This window comes from Oikopleura dioica, chromosome 2, assembly GCF_907165135.1.
Source record: "Oikopleura dioica chromosome 2, OKI2018_I68_1.0, whole genome shotgun sequence".
Lineage (NCBI taxonomy): Eukaryota > Metazoa > Chordata > Appendicularia > Copelata > Oikopleuridae > Oikopleura > Oikopleura dioica.
This window is the reverse complement of record NC_137292.1, coordinates 6,135,886-6,163,053: the sequence shown is the minus strand read 5'-3', so window position 1 is coordinate 6,163,053 and position 27,168 is coordinate 6,135,886. Positions and strand designations below refer to the sequence as shown.

Genomic DNA, 27,168 nt, shown 5'->3' with positions numbered 1-27,168 from the left:
TCCGTTTCTTTCGTCGCTTGCGATGGAATCAGCCACCAGCGCTACATGAACAATGCTAACAATCATATCCAGACCGGCATTGACTATCAGATGGGAAGACGAACGAACCCTAACATGGGTTACTTCGGCAACGACCAAGCACGACTTGTCTACACCCAACCGAATCCGAGAAGCCGCTTCGGAGCTGCCCGATCCTCCCTCCGAAATCGAATGAAGTCTCACTACCGAAACCGAATGTATTAAGTTTCTTTTTATCTGCTTTAATTTTAACTTTCCCTGCGACTGCATTTCCAATTGGAAATTTACATTCAAGTCCTCTGTAAATCTGCCCAATCGATAAAAAATAAAAATAATACAAAAATAAACAAATTTTTTTTATCACTTTCTTTCAATAATTCATTTAACTTATATTATCGGAAAAATGAAGCAGTTCTTGTTACGACAGAAAGGAGGGATGAATTGGAAATTGCGCCTAAGTAATAAGAGGAAGCAGAACTCCCTGAACTTGGGGAAAGAAAGAGGGATTTACTTGTAGATCTTGGCCTGGTTGAAGGGCTTGCCGGCGAACTGGGCCTTCTCGTCCCACATCCAGTACTTGGCGACCATATCCTTGACTTCGGGGGCGTCCCATTCGAGCTTCTGCCAGTCGTAGACCTCGTAGTCGATCTGCCAGTCAGGAGATCGGGGGAAGGCAAGGGTCTGTCCTCGCCAGAACCAGAGACCGGTGATGTTGAGGTCGTTGGGCACGCCACCGACAACGCAGGAAGCAAAAGCCTAATAAAGAGTAATCAGCAAAAGCATCATTTTGAATCTACTTACGTGCTTTCGGAGCTTCTCAATTCGCTGGAACATGCCACCGATGAGGTTGGAGGCCATGAAGGGCTGGGTGAGCTCGTCGGCGTATTTGTAAGTTCCAACCCAGAGGGAGTACTCCTTCTTGACTTCGTCGGTGATGACGTTGTTCCAGAAGTGCTCGACGGATTTGTCTTCATCGTTGTTGGAGTAGAATCGCTTCCAGGAGTCCATGTCGACACATGGCTTGGCAAGGCCCTCCCATGGGTCGGCGGGCTTGTCCTCCTTGGCGGGAGCGGGGGCAGCGGCGGCCTTGGGCTCGGCCTTCTTTGCCTCCTTCTTCGCTTCTTTCTTGGCTTCTTTCTTGGCAGCGTTCTTGTTGGCCTTGCCAGAGACTTCGGCGAATTTCTTGGCGTCGAACTGGGCCTCCTTGACTGCGAGTTTGACTTCACCGATGACGCCGGCGACAGCTGGCTGGTTGACAGTGGTCAAGAACCATCGGTTAACATGGGGGTAGGCCTTTCGCCACTCTGGGGTGAAGACCTGTTCGTAGCCGGACTTGAGGGTCAAGGCGACGGCGATGTCAGCGTAAGTGATTCGCTCACCAACGAGGAAAGTGCAGGTGGCAAGGTAGCCGTTCATGAAGGTGAAGGCCTTCTTAAGGCTCTCCTTGGCCTCGGAGACGTGCTGCTTGTTGGGAGCGATGACACCCAAAGTAGGCCAAACCCACTGGGCGATGGCGGGGAGAAGGGTGCTGTCGGCAAAGCCAGACCAGCAGAGAACGTCGTGGGCCTTGGCACCACCTCGTGTTTGATCGTTGCCGACGAAGTGGGCGATGGCGGTGTCGTTGCAGAGGGCGGTGGAGCCATCCTCGAAGGCGGGAACTTTTCCGAAGAATTTTGACTCGAACTCGGGTGTCTTGTTGGTGACGCCGTGGACGTAGTCAGAGGCGACCTGAAAGATAAAGATGAGATAGTGCGATAGAAGAAATACTACACGATCATAATTATTAATATTAATAAGATAAGCCACTACGTAGAGGGTCTGGCGAAGCTATCGGAATTACGCTCCAACTAACCCGAAAGATAACATATAAAGTTTACCCAGCGTAATGATAGGCTTGTGACTATACAAATGCTACTACAAGTTGTACCTCGAGCTTGTATCCGGAGATAGCGGCGACGGCCTTGATCTTATCGGCACGGAAGTTATCGGGGTAGGTGTATAACTTGCCCATCTCTAGAAAATTAACAATGTTAGCATGGCTGTATGTTACTCAGGATGAAATATCGCAAGCTTTTTTCTGCGATAATCTCGGAGACAGATACTGTAATAAGATTGAGCTCTCAACAAAAGAAAAAAAAAAGAATAGAATCGTTAATTATCTCTAACAGTTTCAAGAAGAAAAAGGGGCCTATCATGCTCAAGCGGACGCGTGGGCGGGTGAGTGACGTGGCGATGACTCATCACATTCCCGAAAGGTGCTTCGTGATTTTGGAGTTGGTGGTGTTCCAAGAAGGAAGTATGAAAAGTCAACTTTTCATACAACCAAGGTCAAGTGGTTAATTTGGTGGAAAATGGGGTGTGATTTTCAAATTGGTAGGAACAAGTTTTTGATGTTTGTAAGTGTTTTCTTCTGGCAGTGGGAAGTTCATAACTATCGACGTCGCTTTGAATCTTTATCTTCACGGTCTGTCCCTCTTTTTGATCCCTGAAAGAATTATCTAATTGAACTTTCTAGTAGATTCTATCGGCCTGGTTCCCCTATTTTCACGGGTTCATTGCTCCTAAAAAGGTCAAACTTACCCTCTTAACATCCGCCAGCAATTCGTCCACACCAAAGATATCCTTTTCAAACTGAACAGGTCCAGATCCTCTTGGCGCCGAAGCATCAGCTCCTTCAAAGCCCTTGTCTGGAACAAAGCGCTTCTGCTTCGCGATTTCTTCTATATCATCGCCATAAGTGTCCAAGTCCCGGTTTTTAGGCGGCCGGTAAAGGTGGTTCGAAAGCGTCGTTTCGGAGCGCCAAGGCTTATCGTAGATATTGTAAGCTTCGTCGTTTCCATCTGAAAAATAATTGTGTGATAAAATTGTATCATGAGGAAGTGAGAGAATAAAATATTGCCAAATTGACCAATTTTGAGTAATTTTAGATATTATCAAAAATATTAGATATTTCTTGATAAAATCGACAAAGTTTTTTCCCAGATTACAAAATCTGAAATAAGAAGAGAATATTCAACTTACGATCAAATCCTGTATCCATTCCCTTGCTCGTTCCAAACAACCGCTGATCGAACAACGCATCGCCTCCAGATTTCTTCGCCGGGAGGCCGAGCGCGACTTGCTCGGAGATATCTCTGTCCTCGAGCGAGCGGAGCTCCTTTCTACGCTTGAAATTAGTATGAGCGCGGGGTCAAGAACGTACTGTTTTCCAGGCGCGGCGCGGGCAATGTTGTGCTCTCGCTTCCGCTGCTCGTGACGTTGGCGTCTGATTTCGTCACGCTCGCGCACTTCGTCTTCGTCGTTGACTTCGTTTTCTTTCTTGGGACTTTTGGCGAGGCCGCTTCGTTTGGCGCGCGCGGCTTTGGCCAGTTCACGCAGTTCAGATTCTTTTCCTTCCTAAAAAGTAAGAAATTAGCCTTGCTTCCTCAAAATGGTCTTCTTTCTGGTTCAGAAAGTCCACTTTGTATTGTCGTCAAATCCTTTAAGAATCGAGAAATAATGATCTTTTGACGCAAAATAAATCCCAAAAAATTCCCAAAGTCTACCTTTTCTTTGTTGGCGATTTTCTTCTCAACTTGGCTTCTCATTTCAACCGCTTCTCTCGCTTTTCTGTCAGCAATGTACAGTGCTTCGGACAGTTTAGCAAAGTTCTCGTTGATATGCGTCGATTGAAGACCACGACCATCTGCTGCCAGTCGTTTGTCCAGAGGAATTGTGTAACCTGAATTGCTACGACTGAGACTACATTTACATGAAGTTATTGATTATTCATCCACAAGGATAGTCATGAAGGCTTTTTTTGCTTTGAAAAGGAGGATTTTAATTGTCTCTAAATCAAAGATACCCTTTGTAAGTTATTAATAGAGAGTTTCATATAGTTTTTTTTATTATTATACAGTATAATTTATACTATTTATCCTTTATTCGTGCCAGGTTGCTCAAATAATTTTAATAGCTGCCTTCAAGATCATCCTTCACACAATAAAATTCTTGTTGGAATAAATTACCCTTCGGATTCTTCCAGTTTGAGATGGCAGGAGGAATCCTCCATTCCAATTGTTCCTTTTGCGTAATTTTTCTAGTCGGGGAGTGCATCACTGGCGCTGGTGGCGAGGGAGGACCTCGTGGGATCTTTTTGTTCGTGCGGAATCGCGGAGGTTCCATTGGATCGACCTGCACTTCTACCATTCTGATGATCCGCTGCTTCGCTCCTCCGGCATATCCGTGCCCTTGTTCGGAAGGAGTGTATCTAAACGATCATAATTCCACAAATCGATGGTCCGGTACCTGATGTATTGAGCTGGTGCTTGTTTCTTGGCGCATTGGCCTGGCATCGAGGCTGAAATCTTGTCGTTACAGATCTTTTCGAGTGCGTCTCGTGTTCGTTGCGTGTTTTCATCGAGTTTATCCTTAATGTTGAAATGAACAAAAACACTTGTTTGATTGAACCAACCTGATCTGGTATTTGAAGCGAAGCATCATCCGCATCAAGGATCTCCTTTGGAACCAAGTCTGAAAACTTGGAGTGCACGACGCGTTTGTCTGTGTGTCCCTGTTTCACCAACGCGTCGTACTTGACATTTCCGTCTTGATCCAAATGCACAGCCAGCGCATTCGACTTCTTTGTCTTTGGCTTGCCCATGCCGAGGGGAAACTGGGCCACATGAATTTCTGGAAATGCACCTCCATCGCCAAAGTCGGCAATTGTTCGGGGAACATAACCGGCTCGCGCGCCGTATGGAGGTGGCTCCTTTCGAGTTGCAACTAATGCCTGCGTTCGCTCTTTTTGAGTAGCTGAGATGTCCTCATCGAAGCTTTGCTGCGTCGGCTCCGGGAGGATTTGCCTCAGCCCAGCTGCGACAGACATTCTGACAAGAAATGCTTTGAAGAGAATAAGAACATGAAAGCGAGAGAATTTTTATTTTTTATTGTTATATGTCGAACATGATGTAAATCAAAAATATGTTTTTTTTCTTGTGAACTTTCAGAAGAGAGGAATCATCACTGATTAGTATAAAACTACTGAGATTTCGAAAATCTTGAAGAGTTGCTTTTAGGAAAAGGAAAATTGAACGGGAAGAGCAATTGCACAGTCTGTACAGGGCGTTTGAAAGTTTTTTTTTATTGAACCAGATACTATATCAGATAAGGAATGCGCTAAAAGACGGTGTTATCTGTAAATGACGAAGATGTTAACGGTTGAAAAAGGTTGGAAAGAAGGGAGTTTGAACAAACGATTTGAATCAGAACATGATAGGCGTTGGAGTTGAAGATTAGCGAGGAGGATATGGAGGGATTCCCTGGTAACCGCCTTGTTGTGGTGGATAACCTTGATTTTGACCAGGCTGATTTTGGTAACCCGGTTGGCTGGGATATGGCTGGTATTGGTTTCCTTGCTGCGGTGGGTAGGACGGATAGCCGGCGTTCTGACCCGGTGGGGGCTGATTCCAGTTTCCAGCAGGAGGTTGCTAAAAAGATCGTTACGAGATTTCATCGTAAGGTATGTTCTATAGAACTTCTATCGGTATCACATATTCAGAATCAATCAAACTTTGTTAAAAAACAACCAAATTTGTATAAAATTGTCAGATTAATGAATTTTATTCAAATTTCTTGTCGGTAGATTTCTACCTGAGTTCAAGCTTACAGCTTCTTATATCATAATGCCCTTACGAAAACCTGGATAAGAGATTGGCAATCTCAGATTGATTAACCTCGGGTAATAACAAAAATAGAATACTGCTACATACTTGATTCCAATAGTTATTTTGCTGAGGATAAGGAGCAGCAGGTGCACCAGAAGGATTAGGAGCATGGCCGTATGGAGGCTGATATGGCTGATTCGGGGGCTGGTATTGATTTTGTTGGTATTGGGGAGCGTAGGCAGGAGGAGGTCCTTGTGGCTGGTAACCGCCCGATGGAGGTCCTTGTGGCGGTTGGTTTCGCGGGGCAGGAGTTGGAGCTCCCTGGGTTTGTTGAGGAGGGCATGCTGGCTGATCCTGTAGCTGTTGTGGGGGACCTTGTTGGAAAGAAGGCGGAGGAGGGCGAGCTGGAGGACCTGATGGATTCTCTGGCTGCGCAGCGGGGGCTGGAGCTTGTGGTTGAGCTTGATTCAAAAACGAAGGAGTCGCAATATTTCCTGCCTCACTCGCAACATTAGTCTGAGTTCTCAGAAACTCATCCTTTTCCGTCTTTCGCGCGAAGCAGAAGTCGCTCACTTTTCCTTGCAAGCGGATCAGGTAGTTGGTCAAGTCGTTGTAAAACTTTGTCCCTTCCTCCAAATTTGAACAGAGTTCTCGGAAACTATCGTACGCAGCATTAATCTGTCCTAGAACCTTTTGTCGCTCTTCTTCCGCAGCACCAGACTTTTTCAGCATGGAAAACTCTTGACTACAGCGTTGCAAATTCGCCAGAACTGATTCTTGTCTATCTCGAGAATCATCTATTTGTCCGACGAGTTCGGCATAAGCACTTTCTAGCTTCTCGTCAGACATTTCTTCTGCATTGATCACGCCTTGCTCTTGAAGCGCTTGGCAGAATTCAATGTTCATGGTGACTGTAGCTCCTCGAAGCTCACTTTCAATCACGTCCCGCTCGTTTTTCAAGGCATCAGATTGCTGGCACAAAGATTTCAATTCCTTGATGACTGGATTGTCCGAAAGAACATTCGCGACAGAGCCAGAAGGGAATGCTTCGTTCAGTTGATCATCAGTGCCCGAAAGAAGCTCGAGACCGCGAGCGTTGTCTTCCAACTTTTGCTTGACAATGGAGTCAGCTTCCACGGCTTTCTGGAGAATCCCTTCGTATTTTTGACAGTCTGTCCAGAGCGAATTCGTCAGTTGGTCGCTGGGAGTGACTGTAAGTCTCGTGCCGAATTGAGCTCGAAGAGCAGCATCTGATTCTTGTTCTGCTGTCAACATACGCTTTGCTTCGTTGAGCAAGTCCTGGTTTCGCTGCAAAGAGTCTGAAAGAGTAAAAATGAACGATGAAAAATTTTGTTCAAGTCTACCTGGAATATTGTTTGACATGCTTCTGATCTTGTCGATTCCTCCTTTAACCCGAACATCCAGCGCCTTATCGCTGATACTTCTTGGTACCCCAGCTCCAGATGTCTCTTCAATTGCTTCTGGAAGATGCATCGTACGCAAGACACCGTTGAGAGTTGTCGTCAACTCTCGAATTCGCTCGATTTGACCATCAACGAATGCCTTTTTCTTTGATTCAAAAGTGGCGTTGGCTTCGTTGACTGAAAATAAAATGGATAAAATTGAAAAAAAATAGTAGAAAACAGCCTTTTTGTATATAAACAATTTTAGTTCACACTCATTATTTGAAGTTGGTTATTGCTATCATCGGTAACTCACCTTCAATGGGTTGAACAGCTTCAAAGAAATCGACAGCTTTGTCTGGTGGCGTCAGAAGATCACCTCTTTTGTACGGAGTTGCTTTGGCCACAGCTGCGAGACCGATTGCGTCGAGCTTATCTGGTGCTGGAATGACGCAGTGATAGATGAAGCTATTTTCCTTCTCGGCTTCTTCCCGTAGATTCTTGACGTCGTTGTAGAAAGTCTTGTACTTTTGAGACTCCTAGGGAAGAAAAATGTGGATTGATGATTTATATTTTGCGGACAAGGCAAGTCTGTTAGTCAGTTTCTTTATTTACAAGTTGTTCCATCAAATGTAATTGAATAGCAATGATACCTTTGATAATTCTTTCACCAGCCCTTCTGTAACTCTCAGCCTCGAGATCATCTCTCCAAATTGCTTGTCAGCTTGATGAGCTTTAGCCTGGTGCCATTGAGCCCGCGCTTTGAAGTACTTTGCCTTCGTGTTTGAGTAGGAAACAAGTTCCTGAACACAGTTGTTATTTTTGAGAGTCTCGAGTGGAGACATGTGGGATACATCTCAAGGTTTAACATATCAGAAACCTTTGATATTTGCTGAGAATGACGGTTCGTCTCCTTGAAGTGATGGTATGCTTGTTCACAGAGCTTGGCGAGAACATTTTGCTTCATCCCGCCTCGGCTGGCCTTGTGGTAAATCTGCTCCTGCGCACACCCCAACATGTAAACTGATAAGGTCGTCAGGGTCGTAGGAAGCAAATCAGTAGTCGGAGTCTCCTACGTAGGAAGTATTATTTACGCAAAATTGAGCATTGCTCCCTACTTTGTTGAGCACACCGGCCACATTGTCTTTGATGAAGTTGTATATGCCCGCAGCCCTGTTGAAATTCTTCACCGCTTCTTTCGCCCCCTCGTCATCGTCCATTTGTGACGCGGCGATCTGTGACATGAGCGCGCCGCAATTCCAGAGGACGCATAAATGTTCAAAGTCGCCCGAACACATGGCTATCTTTCCCTTGCTAGACGAAAGCAATGAATACAAAGATCTTTTGTTTTTCAACAAACCTGGATGAAAAAGCAGACTTCTTTTCAAATGGGTCCTTCCAAGCAAAAGTAACAGCGCAGTCCTTCACAGAAAAGGGAATCTTTCCTTGAATTTTGACAAGCTGATCGTGATATTTGGTCAGAACAAGGAGAGAAGTCTCAGTCTTGTCGAGCGCTTTTACACAAGCAGTTCGACGGAGCTTGTCGAGCTCTGAAGCCATTTGGTTGGAGGCCTCGGCGCCAAGTTCCGAAAAGTTATTTTTGAGGAACGAAGCGACTCTATTTTGGGGATTAGAGAATATTTATTCTGAAGCAGAAATAGGCGTGCCGACACCTGCACCTTTGTTCGGACGGCTATCTTGGTTTTCAGCTAATTTTCAGCGGCTCAATTCTCAAACCCCAAACCTAGTCGATAAGTCGACATCACTAGCCTGCTTCAATGGAATCGTCAACGGCATTTTGTTATTCTATCTCTTCCCAACTTGGTAAGGCACCTCTTTTCAATCTACAGCAAGGAATTTGACAAAAGACGTTTTGGTTTTAATTGAAAAAATTTTAAATAGAAAAATATATTTTATATTCAGATGAGTAGAAAAGTAAATGAGATCTGTGAGCAGAGAAACGGGGTGCGTGAATCATGAACAAATGAACTTGAATAATGCGTCATTCTGAGTGAGTTTTACACGCTGGCCTCGAGGCGCGCTGGTCGGAGTGAGTGATGTATTGCTTCTAAAATTGCTTCTTCTTCTTCCTCCAGCGTTTCGTAGTCTTGCGCTTAATAGGAATTCAATGACAAGGTATTCCCAAGATCGGTGAAAATTATTCAGTATTACACAGCAAACACCAGGGAAGCACAATCATTTTCAGTCTGAATTGAAAAAACACATCTGATGACATGGAAATGAATGTACTGAACAACGTTGACGGTCAGAAATCACCATTTTTCATCCGTGAGAGAGAAAATATTCAACCACCATCTACCGGATCAAAATATTGTATATCATATACGGTATATCTTCAGATGTTTAACGATGATATAACATATTGTAACAACTCCAAGAATATTTATGATAATATATCTTATGCAACAACATTGAGACAGATTGATAGGATACGATTGTCTCTTGTCTGTCAATGAAATTGAATATTTTCATTGAAAATATCCTATTGAAGCCACTTCAAATTCACAATATCAAAAGAACTTACTGTATTGCTCGAGTAACTGCTGTCGTCGCTCCTCATCGTCGGCCAAAAACTTGTCGAGTCTTTCGCGCTCCTTTTCGTAGTCTCGCATCATTTCCTCGGCGTTCTTTTCCATCACAGACTTTGGAATCTTCGCCAGAAGGTCTTTTAGTTTTGGCGGTTTTCCACCTGAATGTCTGTTATATACGGAGTACAATCATTTTTTACGTCAATTTAAAAACATCTGTAGTTAATTTTTTAGATACTTCTTTAATCTTACCAACTGATTCGAGATACTTCTCACGAGTTGCAACAGCTCTTTCGTATCTCCCTGGATCTGCTGCCTCCCACGCGAGTTTCATCGCTTTAATTTTGTCAATTCTCGAGGTGTCCAGCTTCAACTCGACCGAGTCCGCTTTGTCTGCATCGACGAACATCATCAGCTTCCAGGAAGCGCAGTTTTCAGGCATTTCGTTGTCTACATTTGTGACGGCCTTGGAAGATGTCTTTTTCGCCAAAGAATCGTGCACTTTGATGCTTTCCGCGTATCGCTTGCGAAGAATTTTAACCGCTAAAGTTTACTTTGAACAAAAAGTTTTTAAAATATCCCTTTAGTACCTTCTTGTTGTTCTTCAGTGAGTTTCCATCCTTTGCTGGAGTGAACTTCAATCGTCAGCTTTGCGTTGTTCTCTTGACTCTCAGAGTCTTGTACCTCGCTCACACTCGTTGATGATTTCTTGCCTTTATTGCTCGTCCTTGAAGCTGTTCTTGAAATGCTCCCAAGTCCGTTTTCGATAACAGAATTCACCTTGGACTCCCAGGAAGGGATGAAAATCTCGCCAGTTCCGTAAGTACAGAAGACTTCTTTTCCATTGTCCTTGATCATCAGCTTCATTTTTGCGGTTTCGCAGCTTGTTTTGACGAAATACGCGGCGGGCGTATTTGCTGCCATTCCAATATTGTAGCGGAAGAGAAGACCAGGCTCGAAGGTGGAAGACGATGGAGGAAGATAAGCGCCTTTGTTAGTTGTAAGCTGAGTCTTGTACTCCCTCTGCGGCAAGTCAATTGAGCGATTGAAATCGTAAACGATCTGGAGTTTCCAGCTGGCATTTGCTGGAAACTCGAATGGCTCGCAACATGATGACGAAACATCGCCAAATATCGTGTATTTGCCGGGGTTCAGCGTGACTGGTCGAACGCGGCGGAGGATTTTGCCGATCGGTTTTCCTTCCTCATCAAGGAGTCTGATGGTTGTCGTGTGCTTTGAACCCGCGTTGGACTCGGTAAAGATTGGGAACACTTCTGTAGGCTCCTCGATTGTAAAGCAGTCGCGGAATAAGACCGTCTTACCACCAACGAACGAGTTATACTTGCCGGTCATGCAGACAGTATTAAAATTCTTCTCCATATCTGCAGCTATTTGTTTTATCTCCTGTCCGGCCAACCGAGCTTCTTCGATAAATTTGTAGAGAAGATTCATTGGCGCATTTTCGTCGAGCTGTTCAAAGAACAACTTGAACCGGTTCAATGCGCTTTCTTGCCGCCTTTTCGCGCCGGGACTTTGGCCCATCAGAGCGTCAAAGTTCATACGAGCTATATGACCTCTCCACGTTTTTATGAGAGTAGTTGCGGCTTTAACAGAGGTTGTGACTGTGAAAAAAGAGGTGTTAGTGGACTCTATCTACGGCTATAAACTGTGCTTACCTTGCGTGAACGGGCTCTGCATCTTTGCCTTTCCTTTGCCTTTTCCTTTGGCGCCAGCTTTAGGAGGTTCGTCAGGGATAGTGGGAATAGGCGGTACTAGATCAATGAAGAACTCAGCTGGACCAGGATTTGGATGAAAATCGCGGAAGAGCATTCTGAGTGCCCCAAGATCTTCCATAACTGCTTTCTCTTTCAGAACGCTCGAGGAGAATTTATAGAATGCAATGCGGTAGGCTTCCCAGAGCTTATCGTTGCCGATCAGTTTCTTCAAGATTCTGATAAGTTTTACGTACTCTTCTCCTTGTCCAAAAGAAGCTGTCACAGCTTGCGTCGCAGCGAGAATTGATTTCGCATATTTGTGCCACAAGACGGGAGCATCAGCAGAAGCAGCCGTCAGTAGCTCACTGTAGGTTCCATAGTTGACGTGTGGTCCATTTTCAGCGTTGCAGATGATGCTCACAGTTGACATGAATTTAGCCTTGGTTTTGAAGCGGAGAAGAGTGCGGCCGCGCGGAAGTCGAAACCTGACTGAGCCTTGACAGTATGTCTCGTTGACAAGTATATTTTCGTAGCTCTGGACGTATTTTCGAGGGTTAAATGTTTGGATTGTCAGCGATGAAAGAACTGCCGCCTCTATTTGCTCCTTGTGCTTAGACTCCGCGTCTGGAATAAACACGGCGTTATCAGATCCTTGGTTTTCCTCTTCCTTGATTTCGGAAGCGGAAGATGGTTTTGGTGGAAGCTTCGAGTTCAACACTTGAAAGGAGACGATAATGTCCTGGTTTTCCTCTGGCATGTCTGCGTAGAAGAAGCTCTCGTGATGATCGTCAACGAAGAACTCGTCAAAATTGGTCACTTTCTCGTGCGCCGTGACTTTGAGCTCGTTGCTTTTTGGAATGTGGAAGAGATAGATTCGCGAGTTTTCGTCGTTTGTGATGTCTTCGATTCGCATCCAGTCATTTGGATTCGCGACAGTGTGGTTCGCCACGCTCTGCATTGATGGGGTCTCGCTCGGGGGAACTTCTGATTCCTCCGCTTCATCGCGTTCCGTTTTGAAGGGAGAACGGATCATGCACCAGCGATTTGGAATTTGTTTCTTTTCGATTTCGGCGAGCATTTCAAGGACGTCTTGTTTCGGCCTGATAAGTTTCCAGGCGGGGATTTCTGGATCCGGCGATGGCGGCCGAAGCGGTCGATCGCGAACTTTGACAATTTGACAAGGGTGGATGGGCGCATCGGGGGATTCGATCTCTGCAAGACAGAATGTACCGACTTTTGCTGGTGGCAAAGCGGGGCCCTCGTCTTTTTTCTTCTTGTCTTTTTTGTCACCCTTTCCTTCTTTTTCCTTCGCCGCGGGTTTCGCCTCCTCGACTGGGGCAGCCTGCTCAAGGAGTTCTTCGTTCAGATACTCCTGCAATAGCTCCCATGTTTTAACACAGGAGCCGTTCAGCACCTCTGGCAGCCAGCCCGTCAACGCCGTCACGAGATGAAATTCGGGAATTTCAGAACTTCGCGGCGACAGTCCAAATGAGCAAACTTTCAGAAGTGCTTTTGACAGAACCAAGGGCCAGATTTCTGCGATATTTTGCGAAACTGGCAAGAGCGGAATACCATGCTCGTCGCAGGGAATATTGTCGTCGATGATGATTTTACGGAACTTGCCCATAAAATACAACTAAAAATGGAGATGTTTTCAGAGTTGAAATTTAAATCTTACCTTGACGGCATATTTTCCATTATTATTGACAAGCGGTTTGTGCTCCTTTCCACCAGTTTTATTCAGCGAATAAATGAGATAACCAGGGCGAAATTCCTCCAAGCCCTCGCTTTCATGCGTGAATTCTTGCACCGTCCTGATAGCGCTCAATAAATGTCGAATGAAGGGCGAGAACGTCAAGTTGGCATTTGTTTGGACAATCGATGGGGGCAATCTCAGCTGGCTACAAATTGAAATCTGGCTCCTGTCTATTTCTAGTACTCTTTACGGATCAAGCCTAATCCTGAGTAAATTTATCTAAGTTGTCAAAATTGTCGAAATTGATGTTTACAAGATTGTCTCTGAAAGATACTGACTGTAATGACTCTGAGATTTGTAGCCATGCCCAGGCGACTCCTCAAAAACGCAGGTTCCCCACCGTTGGCAAAGAGCTCTGGAATCCTCTTCCAGCTCTTACATTTGGCGGCCAATGACTCGGGCAGGGCAGGTTGCCCTTCTGGATCGTCAAAGAGCGCGGGAGAGGGGGATTTACCCTTTTCAGGCTTTTTGCTCGGCGATGATGATCCGCCGTCCCATTTTTCGTTGTTGATTGATGAATCGCACCATTCCGGCCAGGTGAAAATGTTTCTTTGTTCGACCGGCCTGAATATCAGTAAATTCCCGTAAGAATTGTGAACAAATAGAACACTTGTCAAAAATAGACTGTTGATACTTTCAAAACAAAAAAGATAAATCCATCAAAAAAGATGAAAAAGAACATACTTGGGCTTCTTTTTCTTTCCAAGGCCTGAGATGAAGGAGCCACCTCGTTTGCTAATTTCTTTTTATGCGGTTACAATTCGCGAAATCGCAAAAACGACCATGTTCTAGTTCAAAAGAATTATGAGGTCAAGACTGTAAATTGGCTCCAGTTGGAAAATGTGTCTTATTGTAGCGGTGAAATCTCAAAAGTCAAACAAAGCTGCAATATGAAGCATCAAACGAGAGAGAATTGCAACCGAGCTGAAGTACTTTTGAAAGGGCGCGTTTTGCCAAAATATTCGGTCTTGCGACGATTACTGGGCTTGAGGAAGTTTTTAGCACACTCTATTAGAGTTAAACTCTCAAATGAGGACATACTGTTATTATCAAATTAAATTCTTTATTTTTATTTTGAAGAAGGACCGCCCTAATTGTTATATAATTGGTAATATAATTTTTCAATTATATTTCCAATTATTTTTTCAATTCAAATAATATTCTTTATTCGGACGTAATAAGCGTCATTAACATGAAACTATAGAGAAATAAGATCCGCAACTTTTATATAACTGGTTATATAATTTTTTTTATGTAAGACTTATAATTAGAATAACAATTATAATTTTCAAAGATGCTTTGTTTTTAAGGTATTCGAAAACATTCCGTTCTGGGCTTATTCTCCTTCGATTGCATCGTGGTCATGCGTCTCGAAAATCCGACATTTTCGGGAACTGTCTTTGGCACTGCAACAGTTTTACGACGGTGCATCTTCTCTTTTTTAGTTGACGAAGTGGAAACAAAAAATTGAAGTTAAGCTTTTTCAAGGCGATAAGCTTTGAAAAGACGATTTCATTGTAGTGCGGGAGGAAGCGGATAACGGAATGTTTACCTTCTATACAACTACTCAAATACTACTTTATCCAGATTGTTAAACTATAACCCAAAATGTGACAAAGAGGAAGTGCCCCGTTCCGCAGCGAAAAAGCAAATGTTACCATTTGTATCGCTTTCGGTAGCAGAGAAAAAAATGAAAAATTAAAGAAATCAAGGAAGAGTACTTACGTTGAGCATTCAATGGTGCCAGACTCCTTCTTTTGCACAGCTTTGGGAGGCATATCCCGAGTCCTTTACGAAATCTGTCTGAATAAATTGACTTGTTTGTTTGTGTTCCCAGGGCATTCTAGAGACACGCCGACAGATCACGCCTTTTTGATAGGAATGATCGATTTAACTTAGTTAGTTAAACTAACTTCGTCTTCTATTTTCGAAATATTATTTTTCAACTCAAATCCGATAACAGTGAGATTATGAATCATCAAAGCGCAATATCGTTCCGAAACGAAGGTGATAATTTGCGTATTTATTACAGCACTGGTTCGCAATCAGGCTTTGAAAACTTATTAAAATTTGAAAAAGTGCGCGATTCTATTGATAAATATATCCTCGGCACTCTCCCATTTTACAAAGAGGAAAACGATAAGTACTCATCAATCAAAAAATGTTTTCAACTTCTTATCTTAATTCCGTGAGTAGAGTTTGAGTGATTGATTCAAGTACGATATTTATTTTTGTACAAACTTACCATCTCAAGAAAAGGCTGAAAGCCACTGTTACCGTATTTTACGTCAAATTTGTTATTCTTATCAGAGATAAGCTCAAAATAAAGACTTGACGAATGCATTACATAAAATTTTTTGCTCTCGATTCTCATCCTATTCAATTTACGGAAGCGTTCATCACTCAAACTAACTAAACGAACAGTTTACCAACACTCGGTTCAGAAATATATACAATTAATTCGATCGAAGATCTACCGGTTGTCGCGAGTAGTGGAAATAATAATCAACGAATGTAAGTAAATGGTCATTGAGCACATCTTGAGCACATCTTGAACTTAATGAGATATCAGATAATATCATTTCCCTTTAGATATCATTAAGAACCGGTCTTCTGACTAGACTAACGAGCGTAGGAGAGAATAATCTTCCGATTAACTGATTTCCATCGACCCCCAAATTTGTACTTTTCCCGAAAGTAATTGAATAAGTTTACAAAAATACAATTTATTAGTGTTATCTGAATAATTAAATTTACAGTGTACAGAAGTAGTGCAGTCAGAAAAGAAGTGATTAAAGTTGTTGAAGTAAATCTTTGATTAGCGATGCGTCTCCACTGAATGCTACCTTTCCGGCTTGATAAGCTTCCAAGTAGCTTTGTTCTCGAGCGATAAAAGCTGCCAAATCTTCGAGCGACAGTTTAACTTCGGCTGCGGGGATGAATTGGTTGCATGCGTCGACGAGTGATTCGTGAATTCCAGTATCAGTGATTATAATTGTAGTTTCATTGTCGATGATAACGTCTAGTCGTTTCTTGAGTCGTAGATTCTTTGATTTGAAAAATGATACAATCTCTTCTATCGTTTTCGGCTTTTCGAGCGGCGAGTCAGATGAAGTTTGAGATTGACCCAAGTTTTGAAGAATATTCGTAAAGCCAGGATGATTCGCCAAGCCCCCAATGAGATCTTCCATTAGATTTGGCGGGAGGGCGGATCCAGCGTTTCGAAGAACATCGCCAAAGTTGCCCATTGATGGAACTGGCGCTCCATTAAGAGCTGCGGCCATTGGATCGGCAGGAAGCTCAAGCTCAACATCAGCTTTTCGACCGCTGAGATAAGGTTGTGTCGCGGAAGCTTCGACGTGTAGGACGACTGCGTCGACAGCGATGCCATAAAGCTGCCCTTCGTAGTTGAAGTCGGTGCGGAGCTTGGACTCAAGACTACTTTGTTCCGTAGCGAGCACCCTGATGACAGTTCTTTCAATTCTCTTCCTCAGCACAGGCCTCAGCGCGTTCAAAAAGCACTCCTCAAAATTTGTCGCCGATTTGTAAGCAACAACAGCATCACTAACGCGCCACTCGACGTCGACTCCGACCAAAACAGCGGCTTTATCCAGAGTCAGTAAAAGATGCTTTTTGATTGACGAAGTTTTTGGTTCCAGGCTAATCGAGACCTCGCTATCAATGAATGGGAGTTTTTGCAAATACGAGCCCTTTGTTGGCTTTTGTACGCGCCCGAGGCGTGTGACGATCACTTCTTCGTTTTGTTTGCGCTTTTTCCAGACGTAGAAATATGATATGGGAAGAGTCAGGTAGACTGCTGTCCAGGCCGCACCTTTTGATCGTTTTAAAAATACTTCATACTGACTTCATGTCTTTCATAAAACAATAAAACGCATTCCTAAGATCATCGATTCTCCAAGACTCATGGGTTTAGGCTCGGATTCTTCAATATCACGAGTTTCATATGACGGGACCCATATTTTCTCCTCTTCTGATACCATATCAACTAATTATCTGAATAGAAACAAATGTAATAAAATGATAGTGAAGGGCAGTTAAACACAATTTCATTCGTCATGATTTGAATTTTGTATCAATTCACATGTATGCAGATAACGCGAGGGAGGATAAAACTGAAGTCACAATTGTAATATTGTTATTATTAGAGGAAAAGTGGAGGAGATATAAACTAGTAGTGGTCATTGATTTGAACTAATATTTCTTTGCTTCTGAATCACTCAATTTCTTTCAAGTACAGATAAAATGGAAGATGCAGATTAAACACTCTAAAACGATTCTAGCTCTTCGCCCATCAGCATTCGTTGAAGTCCCTTTCTGATAACTTTGCTTGCGTAATCGCCAGGCATACGGGCCGCCTGGACAAGGCTTTCTAACTCTTCAATTTCTTCCAATTCATTCTTGCCACTCATTCCCGAATTATGAGATTCGAGCATAAAGCGGCGAAGCTTCCATAAATGCAGGGCTCCCCGAGCGAGTTCTAGGATGAGGATGATTTTCTGAGTTTGATTGACAGACATAAAGAATATCACTGATATTATATCAGAGCATCATATCGATTAATGCATTTTATAACTGCACCTGCTCGGGCGAGACAATCGATGGGCTTCGCAGCTGAGAGGCCGCCGATCCTAGTGATCAAATCGGCAAGCTGCGGTGCCAGCTCGTCTAAGCGAGTTATTTCGTCGATCGAGGGCTAGTGAAAATATAATAAATATGAGGACGCGTCGGGAAGCCATACCGATGGGTTTTGCTTGAGCTTTTCAATAATAGTTACGGCAGTGAAGTAGTCAAGGTACACAAGTCCTTGTAGATCCCAGTTTTCAATTTGCTCATCAGCCTCTCGTAGCAGACTCAATTTTTCTTCTAAGTATTCACTCTCACCATTCACAAGTGCTTCGGCAATGATATGCTCCATCATTATCTGAAAATGTAAATATTCATTAACGACAAAAGAATGTATGAAACCTTGTGTGCAGCGTTGGGCAAATCTGCCTTGACTAAGAAGTCAAAGCATTCTCTCCAATCCTTCCATCGACGGGCTTCAAGAGCTTTAACTTCGAAAATCCACTTCTCGTCGATGAAACATGTATTCGTCAAAAATTGGAAGTCGACATCTTGAACTTTGACATTTCGCTTTAGAATCTGTCGTGCGAACCTTTCTCGGTCGCTAAAGAATGTGTTATTGCTATCAGAACTCGTTTTTACCTTGGATCCTCGAGCATGAGAGAAACGGCGATGGCTTCTTCCCATAAGCCGTTGTTTTCCAACTCGCTTGAAAAGGCAGTGATCAGTATTTGCTCGCTTTGGTCATCTGTGGTGTAGCCCAAGGTTCGCAAAAGAATGTAAACCAAAAAGGAGAGTCGGTGATCAACCGACTCTGTACCAGCTGTCTCAGGGATGAGAAGCTTGTTCAGTGGCTCATGGCTTGAAGATAGGGAGTGTTAATAAAGTGGAAGGGAGGGGTTAAACTTACGAGTTTCTGTAGAGCTTCAAGATCATGTATAAAATGTCGAAGATGTCGGTAGATGGGAAGATATCCTTCATACCTTCGGGAATTCGCTGCTGGAGCTTCAGAGGCACAGGATAAGCGCAGTGGCCAGATGTAAACGCTTCTTCATACAAATCAATGGCGTCAATAAGATCATTTTCATTCGTCGAGCAGTGCCACAAGAAGAAACCAAAAGCGCGCCGCCAATCAAGATCGCTCAAGACATTCACTTCTCCTTCCGTCTTGACATTTTTCGGCCTACCAGCTAGGATTTGGTAGATCATGTAAATATCCTCGTCGATGGTCGTGTCGATTCTATTCTCCTTCCACTCGGCGAGCTGTTGGGTGAGCATTTGCTGGACTCGGTCACTTCCGGCGAGGGGGATCAGAAGAGAGAGTTGGAAGAGTCCGTTTTTCTGAGCGACGGAAATAGCTTCTTGGACCTGGTTTCCGCTGAGGAGGTATCGAATTCGCTTTGGTGCTGAAGAAACGTCTTCAGAAACACTAGCAATTGTTTGGGAAACGCAGTTGGCGAGCCAGTCCGACAGCTGTTTTCTTCGTTCCCGGATTTTAAGCGCTTTGATATCTTTGCAAGTCAAATCGTTCCAGAGAGCAGTGATGAGAGACACGATATCGTATTGGATACTGTTGAAAGTGGAGGTTTGAGCGTCGACAGATTCTTTCGCCAAGGCGAGGAGAGAGGTCATCAGTGATTGAGCCCTGCTCTCATCAAACTGCAATTGTCTGGCTACAAATTCGTAATCTTCGTAGTCTTCAAACTTGGCATGGTCGATAAAGCAGTGGATGATCTTTTTCTGGGAAATCTTCTCGTCTTCAGAGAGGCGAACCGTAAGAGCACCATTTCTCAGATTTGCCGGAAAACCAGCTACGGAGCCACGTGACTGGGTGAGAATTCTCGCGTCGTTTGCTTCCGGGCTGACTTTTTGACTGCAGCGCCTCCGTGAGCGTAGTTGGCCTTGTTGTCCCATCCGCATCGGAAAGTGTTTCCGTCGTTGACTTGTTTGTTGAGTTTCAACAGCGTTGCGACTTTTCGAGACCAAGTTTGTTCACCAAGTGGTGTTGCTCCAAGTTGGACACGGTGACGGCGTCTGGATGCGGTCCTTATGTCTCCAATTGTGGAAGTATTTAGGGTGGTCTCCTGGAACTGGGAGGGAGTCGGATCTGTCTTGCGGAGCTCTGGTCTTGGATTGAAAATAGAAATGCTCAGTGGATCGAAATTGAGAGAGGCATTCAACTTTGCATTAACGCTCTGATTCGCAACAAAAGAGTCGGAAGACTACAAAAAATATGAACAATGTACTGCAAACAACAAAACACAACCTTGGGGAGAACGGAGTGACTGAAACTGGTGATCGGCTCATTTTGCGTTGTCATTTCTTCGTCGTGGCCGAAGAATGAGAACTTCATGTCCTACAAAAGACCGTCAACACAATTTCAATGCAAAGTTTGTTGATTTTCAATTATATATTTTATTTCATGTATCTAGTTGAACAGAAAGGTTTCAAGTAGAGAGGATAACCTGAATTTTTTGACACCCGTTGATGGTGTTGGCTGTGGGGAGCTCGTTCACGTGCGATCTGTCGTGGCTAGTGATCATCTCGAATTCTTCTTCCTCGTCTTTTTGATCGATATCGCCACCGCCTGAACCAGAGTGTTATAAAATCTTACCTAATTTAATGTTTTCTACTTCGTTTAAATTATCTAGCTTATCCCGTATAATTAGAGATGTGATAACACCTTGTTACCCCATCTTATACAATCAAAAGACATTTATTTTGACTAAGATGATAATGAAGTTAATATTGATTGATCTTGTTGCCCATTTTTATGATATCGAAGCTGCTTTTGAAAAATTACTGAAGATTATATATTTGATTGATTAGTCAGAAAATTTGAAGGTTGATATCGGATCAAAATTGATGTAAATTTAATCCGTCTAATCTTCCACTTATCCGAGCTTAACAAGATAACCATTAATTTGCAATGCTAAAAGCCGCTTGTTCTCTATTACAGCCGGTCGAGTAATCGCGTCCTGGTTTGTTTGAATCTTACCTAATCCAACTGGCTCTTCATCAATCTTGAGCAGGCTTTTCTGCTTGATCTGAGCACCGATTCTCGGCAATGGAAGCTTCTCCGCAATCCCTGCTCCTTTCGGAGTTGGCTCGCATTCTTCGTCAGAGTCAGCAAGCTCATACTTGGAGAAATGCTTCACTGAAAACGACCAGGTTCCAGTTTCCAGATCGAAATCGAGGAATCGCGCACCCATCTTTTCCGTCGCTCGCTCTAACTTGGCTGGCCATCCCATTTGCTCCATTCGCTCTGGATCCTTGATCATTTCTTGCGTTTCCTTGTTTCTTGGGTAGGTATGGACCAAACTCACTTCTGCTTTCTGATTGAGTCCATTTCCTTGCGGTGGCTTGAGATGTTCCAGCTCTTCAGGGTAGACAACGACAGATTTTCGTTTGATCTCAACGATTTGATCCAAATCAAGCCCAGCAATGTTGATTCGTCCTGGCCAAAAGATCCGTCCATAATTTCGTCGAGTGACGGCAAAGTCCTTAACCCAGCATTCTCCGTTTTCATTCAGCCCAGGAATGTCAGCAAGCGGCGGGCTTGTTTCGTAGCCTGGCCGGTTGAGCTTGATGCCAGCTGGGTGAGGTTCGCTCTCAACGATCGAGTTCTCAATTTCAGAAGCGGGTGTTGTTCTGTTCGAGTCAAGGAAAGAAGATTCGTTGAGTCGCTCTTTGAAGTCTCGTCGAATCGAGTCCAGCGAGTTTTGTTCATTGCTCGCTTGTCCATTTCGTTCTGGAGAAGCAATGTACGTATCCAAGCCGTTGCTGCTAGTCAAATCAGAAGTCGCTGGCTCAAGATTGAGCGGAATGCGCCCAGTTCGAGGAGTAGCAGGAAGAGAGCTCACTGTTGTATCTGTCTCTTTGGTCTTGTTGAACAAGACGGAGTCGTTGCCTCGACGAGATGTGTTGACTTTCACGGTGAGTTTCTTCACGGACTTCTTGGGACGGAGCTGAGAGCTGTTCAATGAAGTGTCGGCTTCTTCCTCAAGTCCGATGAAAAGAGAGCGGTTGTTAGATCGTTGTTGCTATAAAAATAATGAGAGTATGATCAGATTGAAGAAGTCTTACCTGCGGCTTGAGAACAGATCTAGTTGGCTTAGTCGTCACTTTGTAAGCTGGTTGCAAAGCAGCTTTCTGCGCGATCGGTGAAACCGGCTGCAATTGCTCTTGCAATTTCGCTAGAAACAAATAGGTCAATGCGATCAGCTTCAAAAGTTTTTTTATTACCTTTGTCGACAATTGTATTTCTAAAAAGCGGCGAGTCTCCGTAAGGATTGGATATCAGCTGCTGCAGAGTTGCATCGATGTTAACCTGTGGCGCGGGTTGAGCAACTTGCGTGTTGTTGGCGTTGTTGGTCGTGTTGCTGCTGAATAACGAGCCGCCAGTATTGGTCGATCCGCCGAAGAGACCTCCGCTTGCAGGTTTGTTCGCCGTGTTACCAAAAAGTCCACCACCGCCGGTGTTGTTCGTGTTGCCGAAAAGGCCTCCTCCAGAGGTAGAGGTGGAAGTGTTGCCGAAGCTAAAGCTGTTGGTCGCGGCAGGCTTGTTGTTTGTGTTTCCAAACAAGCCGCCTCCCGATGAGGATGTGGTCGTGTTTCCAAAGAGACCGCCGCTGGCCGGCTTGTTAGCGTTGTTATTCCCGAACAGACCACCTCCGCTGGAATTATTGGTGTTATTGCCGAAGAGAGAGCCGCCAGTATTGCTGGTGCTTGTATTTCCGAAGAGGCTGCCACTGGCTGGTTTGTTTGCGTTGTTGTTTCCGAATAAACCGCCGCCTGAGTTGCTGTTCGAGTTGTTGTTGCCAAAGAGCGAGCCGCCCGTGTTGTTGCTGTTGCCGAAGGTAGACGTAGAGTTGTTATTGCCGAAGAGGCTGCCACCAGAGTTGGATGTATTGTTCGAATTGCCGAAGAGACCGCCGCTATTTCCAGAATTCGAGTTGTTGTTTCCAAAGAGACTTCCGCCAGTGTTGTTGGTGCTCGAGTTGTTGCCGAATCCAAACGAAGACTTGTTCTGATTGTTATTTCCAAATAAGCCCCCTCCACTGTTGCTGTTCGACGTGTTGTTTCCGAAAAGACCGCCGCCGGTGTTGGAAGTCGACTTGTTGCCGAATAATGAATTGCTGTTGTTGTTTCCAAATGAGCTCGTGCTGTTGCTGTTCCCGAATAAGCCGCCACCCGAGGAGGAATTCGTATTTGAAGAGGAACCAAAGAGGCTGCTTCCACCCCCGATCCGGACTAAAAAAGTCGTAAATACAGATTGAATATTCTTGTAGCTGAAAGTGCTAAAAACTTCAATCTTTGCTTCGTAATTATTGATTTCTAGTCATAAAACGTGCACGATAATGAAATTTAATTTGTGCACGTATCGATAAAAAAATATAAAGGAAGTAATTTTCTGCTCAATTTTCTTCAATTTTATTACCAATAAAATTATATAATTTTCTTGATAAAAAAATTTTACTAAAATATTCTTTACGTTTGTCGCTCCCGTAAAAACGAAAATAGGCGGATTCATTCTATTCTCTTTTTATTTTCATTTTCAAGCGCAATTTTGACGTGTGACTTATCACTAATTATTCGAACCCTACTATCTTTTCTTGGCTACTTTGAAGCTCAAGGTTCACTCAAGGTCAAAGGTATTTTTAGGATCTTTTAAAACTTACTTTTCTGTTGGACATGTAGTCTTCTATTCTAAGTTCTTCCAAGGATTTGTTTTGCGCGTGAGACATGGCAGAGTAGCAGAGCATTTTGATGTTTTGCGAGCCGCCCCGTGGATTTGTATCGGTAGACATTTTCGGCTAAAATTGTTTGAAAAAGAAAAAAGGAGAAAAAGAATAAGGCACCTCAAATTTTTGAGCAGTTCCATTGCCAGAGTTGCCAAAGCTGCTTCCAGAATTGCCAAAAAGGGAAGAACCACTGGATTGATTGTTGCTATTGCCGAATAGGCCACCGCCAGAGTTGTTCTGGTTGTTTGAACTGCCAAAAAGCGACGAGGAATTTTGGTTGTTGCTATTGTTTCCAAAAAGACTGGAAAAAAGGCCTCATAAAACTGTATTTTTGCCGAAAGATACCTGGATGATGATGATGTATTGTTGCCGCCGAAGAGGGATGTTCCACTGTTCGAATTGCTGTTTCCTCCGAAGGAGAAACTGTTAGAGGTGTTGTTTCCACCGCCAAACATTCCTCCACCTAGAACTGGATAAAAAAGCAAAAAATGTGTAACTCTTACCAGAATTATTCTGATTGTTTCCAAAAAGCGAGTTGCTCTTGTTCTGGTTATTTCCAAATAACGAGCTTCCGCCAGAATTGCCGAAGCCGCTGTTACTGTTTGACCCGAATCCCCCGCCTCCGAACATGATTTCTTTTGATTCTAGCAAGATTAAACTAAGAAGAAGAAATTTTGAAAGTCATAAGAAAATAAGAAATCTTGAAAAAGTTGGGTTGTAGAAAAATAGATCAGTAAAGAAACACTTTGTACAGAAAGAGGAGGATTTTGAGGGTGGATCATCAAAAGTTGATGGATTAAAAGGTCTTCATGAGTTGATTCGATTCTAAAGAGTCTGTGTTACGGAAGTCGTTTTGAAAATCTTACGTAGTTGAGACTCGAGGAGAAGTTTTCCTTGATGTTGGTTGAACAAAGCGGTTATTTTGGAACTGCTTCCGCATTGAGCAAGATCAAATGGGGTCTGATCCTTTGCATTCTTCATCTTCATACTCGCACCGGCTCTATTTGAAAATTACATAAGAAAGAGATAGTTGACGTACTCAAGTAAGGCGTGAACGAGAAGAATATTGCCCTGCTCAGTTGCGATGTGAAGAACGGAATTGAGTTCTTTTCCGAATTTGTGGTTCAAAGAAGTGTTTTTCTTTCGAGGATGGTCTTCTTTGTCCAGAATAGCATTTATAAGCAGCTTGGAGATTTCCACGTGGTTGCCGCTCACAGCTAAAAATCGCTCGAAGGAAAGAAGAATAAGTTTTTCGTACCCAAATATAGTGGTGTGAATCCTTTCTCATTTTGGCAATTAATACTAGAAAGTTTTTCAAACTTGCCACTATCCAGCAAGAGCGCAACCTGGCCAAGTCTGTGCTGGCCGCGGGGGCCAACCTCAGCCAGCAGCATTCTTTCCTCGTGGCTGAGCGCATCGAGAATCTTTTCTGCGGTCGATTTCGGAGCTGCTTTCTTAGGTTTCTTCTTCTGTTTTGGCTTTGCCGTCTCTGTTTTCTTAACCGGTGATGTTTTGTAAAGCTCCCAGGCACTGGATGTCTTCGAGCTCGGATAATCCGGACTGTCAGGACTCGCGAAGGACAAAATAATCGACATGCACTGCTGATCGCTTTCAGGGTCAGCGCTCAATGCAATTTCCGACTCTACGACACTACCCATTCGTAAATCAGCGACTTTCTGCCTGTAAACTGAATCCTTCTCCGCCAAGTTTTCGTGGTGCCCCAAAATGTGCTCGAGCTGTTTTCTCCAAAGACCAGAGCCAGAAGAAATGACGGAGAGGGAGCGTTTCGGATGAGGAAGAGTTCGTGTTGATGCTCGAGCTTTGAGAATTGGCGGGGCTTGGATGGATTTATTCGCGAATTTTGGGATGATTGGTGTGGGAGTGTCTCGAGTTGGCCGAGGAGTTTCTTCGTATTCTACGAGAGGAAGTGGACCAGTAGACCATCTAAGAACAAATAGCTTTTAGGAGAAGGCAAAAAAAGCTTGCAAGTAACCTGGGAAGTTGTTCAAATGGCAGCGTGGCTATCTCGCCTAACGATGAGTTTCTAGGGTCTAGGATCGACAAGTCCCACCCGACACCCGATCGAAAACCGACGTTTTTGTCGGGTTTTTGTTGGATTCTGCCTTCCCTACAAAAACCCGACGCTGAAATTGTGACGACCCTATAAAATCGGGTTTTTGTAGGGTCATTTTTCGGATTTTTGTAGGGTTTTTTCGTCGGGTTTCTCTTCGGATCTACTCATCAGTTTCTTCACAGACAGCTCCAAAAATTCTGTAAGCCAAAACTTATGTCCATTTTCGCATATTTGGATTCGTTATATTTGACTCAACTTCAGTGTCGTGAAAACCCAACGAGAACTCGACAAAAACCCGATAAAAGCCCGATAAAAACCCGAAAAATACCCGACAAAAACCCGAAAAATATCCTACGAAAACCCGATAAAAAACCCGACAAAAACCCGACGAAAACCCGACAAAAACCCGATCGGAAAATTCCGACTTCAAGAAAACCCGATGAAAACCCGATCCGGATTTCGAGGGCATTTGTCGATCCTAGTCTAGGGTCTAATCTCGGCGGAGAATCAAAATACACCCCACAAACAGCGCAAAACGTAACAAATGGGGGAAGTTCAGTGAAACAAATGACGCACTGGATTTTCTCTGCAGAAGCTAAAAATAATAATAAATGATGATTGGCCAAAATCCGGATTATTGAGTACCTAAGGGGACTCCGCACCAATCACAAATTCGTGCCTCTGGAGCGCAACGTCGCTCACAACCCGTGCAAATTTGCTCCATCGCAGCGGGATTCATTTTCGGCGGGATCGCTTGGCCAACCATGACCGGGATCGGAAATTTTTATCGCAAAATTGGCAATGGGTCGCTTCGGGAGCGGATTTTCGCGAGCACGCATCGCAAATCCTATCACCAGAGATTTCATCATACTGGCAGCTTTCTACCGCTCGTTCTGGAATTGACTCATCGCAGACTGGACAGTTCGACGCATCGAGTGGAATCAGCGAGGAGCATTTTAAACAGACACCCGTGCAGCCGGGATAGACCTTGTCAGGTTCGCATTCGTTGTAACGAGGAATTGGCTTCGAACATTGCGAGCAAAAACGCGCTTCTTCAGCGGACAAGGCGTACTCACATCCGCAGTAGAGGCATTTCGGCAGCTCTGGTTCCAGGGGCTCCTCGAAGAACATTGAATTCTGAGTTTCCTCGTTCCAGCCGCGCTCGGAAAATGTGATCGATTGGATCTCATGTTTCTTTGGATTCAATTGAGCTTCCACGATAGCGTCCGCGCATTTGTATCCTTCTACGTTCGAATAATCGTCTCCTTCTGGCTCTGATACAGTAAACACTCTTGTAACGACATTACTTTCTCTTCCTTTGGCATCAATTGCCATCGCCTTTATCGTGCGCTTTCCTGGAGTAAGCCAAAAGTACTTTTTGTAATGCACAGTTTGTCGCTGAGAAACTGTCATTTTTCTCACTCTCTTCGGCAGCTCAAACGAAGCAGGTCTTTCTTTATTAATTGTATAGAAGATATTACAGTCAGGACTTGGCGGGTCGATTTCAAAAAGACAGTCATGCGCAACGATCATTTTCTTCTGATTCAAAATCTTTGACGTGTCAACCGCCAGGATCATTGGCGAGGCCAACTGACCGGCGGACATTCTGAGAAATTAAATCAAAGAATTTAGGATTTTATTTAAATATTAAAAATATCTTGAACATAGAAAAATAAAAAG

At 43.9% G+C, this 27,168-nt stretch overlaps 7 protein-coding genes across 9 annotated transcripts; all 7 read right to left on the bottom strand.

The window, feature by feature from the left end:
- Nucleotides 1-353: 353 nt before the first annotated feature.
- On the bottom strand, nucleotides 354-2,062 carry LOC145699366 (elongation factor 1-gamma-like). The gene is made up of 3 exons (XM_081776637.1): nucleotides 1,946-2,062; nucleotides 820-1,746; nucleotides 354-774 (listed from the first exon to the last, which is right to left on the bottom strand). Exons 1-3 carry the CDS (start codon nucleotides 2,027-2,029, stop codon nucleotides 526-528), a joined length of 1,260 nt encoding a protein of 419 aa, XP_081632763.1. The 5' UTR covers nucleotides 2,030-2,062; the 3' UTR covers nucleotides 354-525.
- Nucleotides 2,059-4,895, bottom strand: LOC145699365 (SNW domain-containing protein 1-like). Its single transcript, XM_081776636.1, has 8 exons — nucleotides 4,472-4,895; nucleotides 4,306-4,427; nucleotides 4,026-4,267; nucleotides 3,564-3,739; nucleotides 3,221-3,414; nucleotides 3,040-3,179; nucleotides 2,599-2,858; nucleotides 2,059-2,503 (listed from the first exon to the last, which is right to left on the bottom strand). The coding sequence occupies exons 1-8, from the start codon at nucleotides 4,883-4,885 to the stop codon at nucleotides 2,450-2,452; spliced, it is 1,602 nt and encodes a 533-aa protein (XP_081632762.1). The 5' UTR covers nucleotides 4,886-4,895; the 3' UTR covers nucleotides 2,059-2,449.
- A 23-nt stretch (nucleotides 4,896-4,918) lies between these two features.
- LOC145699363 (programmed cell death 6-interacting protein-like) lies at nucleotides 4,919-8,929 on the bottom strand. Of its 2 annotated transcripts, XM_081776635.1 has the most exons (10): nucleotides 8,811-8,929; nucleotides 8,427-8,684; nucleotides 8,185-8,380; nucleotides 7,947-8,138; nucleotides 7,720-7,869; nucleotides 7,383-7,605; nucleotides 7,028-7,264; nucleotides 5,769-6,982; nucleotides 5,408-5,486; nucleotides 4,919-5,374 (listed from the first exon to the last, which is right to left on the bottom strand). In XM_081776635.1, exons 1-10 carry the CDS (start codon nucleotides 8,861-8,863, stop codon nucleotides 5,292-5,294), a joined length of 2,685 nt encoding a protein of 894 aa, XP_081632761.1. In that variant the 5' UTR covers nucleotides 8,864-8,929; the 3' UTR covers nucleotides 4,919-5,291. The 2 variants fall into 2 exon arrangements, with proteins under 2 accessions (XP_081632761.1, XP_081632760.1); XM_081776634.1 differs by having other exon boundaries at nucleotides 4,919-5,486.
- A 17-nt stretch (nucleotides 8,930-8,946) lies between these two features.
- On the bottom strand, nucleotides 8,947-14,892 carry LOC145699362 (uncharacterized). Of its 2 annotated transcripts, none has more exons than XM_081776632.1 (8): nucleotides 14,812-14,892; nucleotides 13,394-13,650; nucleotides 13,009-13,222; nucleotides 11,292-12,966; nucleotides 10,206-11,237; nucleotides 9,868-10,158; nucleotides 9,612-9,776; nucleotides 8,947-9,179 (listed from the first exon to the last, which is right to left on the bottom strand). In XM_081776632.1, exons 4-8 carry the CDS (start codon nucleotides 12,955-12,957, stop codon nucleotides 9,085-9,087), a joined length of 3,249 nt encoding a protein of 1,082 aa, XP_081632758.1. In that variant the 5' UTR covers nucleotides 12,958-12,966; nucleotides 13,009-13,222; nucleotides 13,394-13,650; nucleotides 14,812-14,892; the 3' UTR covers nucleotides 8,947-9,084. The 2 variants fall into 2 exon arrangements, with proteins under 2 accessions (XP_081632758.1, XP_081632759.1); XM_081776633.1 differs by lacking the exon at nucleotides 14,812-14,892 and adding an exon at nucleotides 13,771-13,830.
- Nucleotides 14,893-15,878: 986 nt separating this feature from the next.
- Nucleotides 15,879-17,087, bottom strand: LOC145697939 (stomatin-like protein 1). Its single transcript, XM_081775146.1, has 2 exons — nucleotides 16,979-17,087; nucleotides 15,879-16,918 (listed from the first exon to the last, which is right to left on the bottom strand). The coding sequence occupies exons 1-2, from the start codon at nucleotides 17,085-17,087 to the stop codon at nucleotides 15,879-15,881; spliced, it is 1,149 nt and encodes a 382-aa protein (XP_081631272.1).
- A 44-nt stretch (nucleotides 17,088-17,131) lies between these two features.
- On the bottom strand, nucleotides 17,132-24,078 carry LOC145698659 (nuclear pore complex protein Nup98-Nup96-like). The gene is given in 17 exon segments (XM_081775875.1): nucleotides 17,132-17,584; nucleotides 17,686-17,800; nucleotides 17,846-18,028; nucleotides 18,073-18,274; nucleotides 18,313-18,531; nucleotides 18,581-19,560; nucleotides 19,563-19,892; nucleotides 19,937-20,026; nucleotides 20,136-20,257; nucleotides 20,669-21,713; nucleotides 21,757-21,866; nucleotides 21,916-22,915; nucleotides 22,918-22,923; nucleotides 23,352-23,486; nucleotides 23,532-23,715; nucleotides 23,760-23,877; nucleotides 23,918-24,078. Coding segments are annotated over 17 exon segments (5,178 nt in total). The 5' UTR covers nucleotides 24,045-24,078; the 3' UTR covers nucleotides 17,132-17,372.
- Nucleotides 24,079-24,086: 8 nt separating this feature from the next.
- On the bottom strand, nucleotides 24,087-27,118 carry LOC145697938 (double zinc ribbon and ankyrin repeat-containing protein 1-like). Its single transcript, XM_081775145.1, has 6 exons — nucleotides 26,226-27,118; nucleotides 25,408-25,648; nucleotides 24,673-25,358; nucleotides 24,454-24,631; nucleotides 24,281-24,414; nucleotides 24,087-24,239 (listed from the first exon to the last, which is right to left on the bottom strand). Exons 1-6 carry the CDS (start codon nucleotides 27,091-27,093, stop codon nucleotides 24,211-24,213), a joined length of 2,136 nt encoding a protein of 711 aa, XP_081631271.1. The 5' UTR covers nucleotides 27,094-27,118; the 3' UTR covers nucleotides 24,087-24,210.
- Between the last annotated feature and the right edge of the window lie 50 nt (nucleotides 27,119-27,168).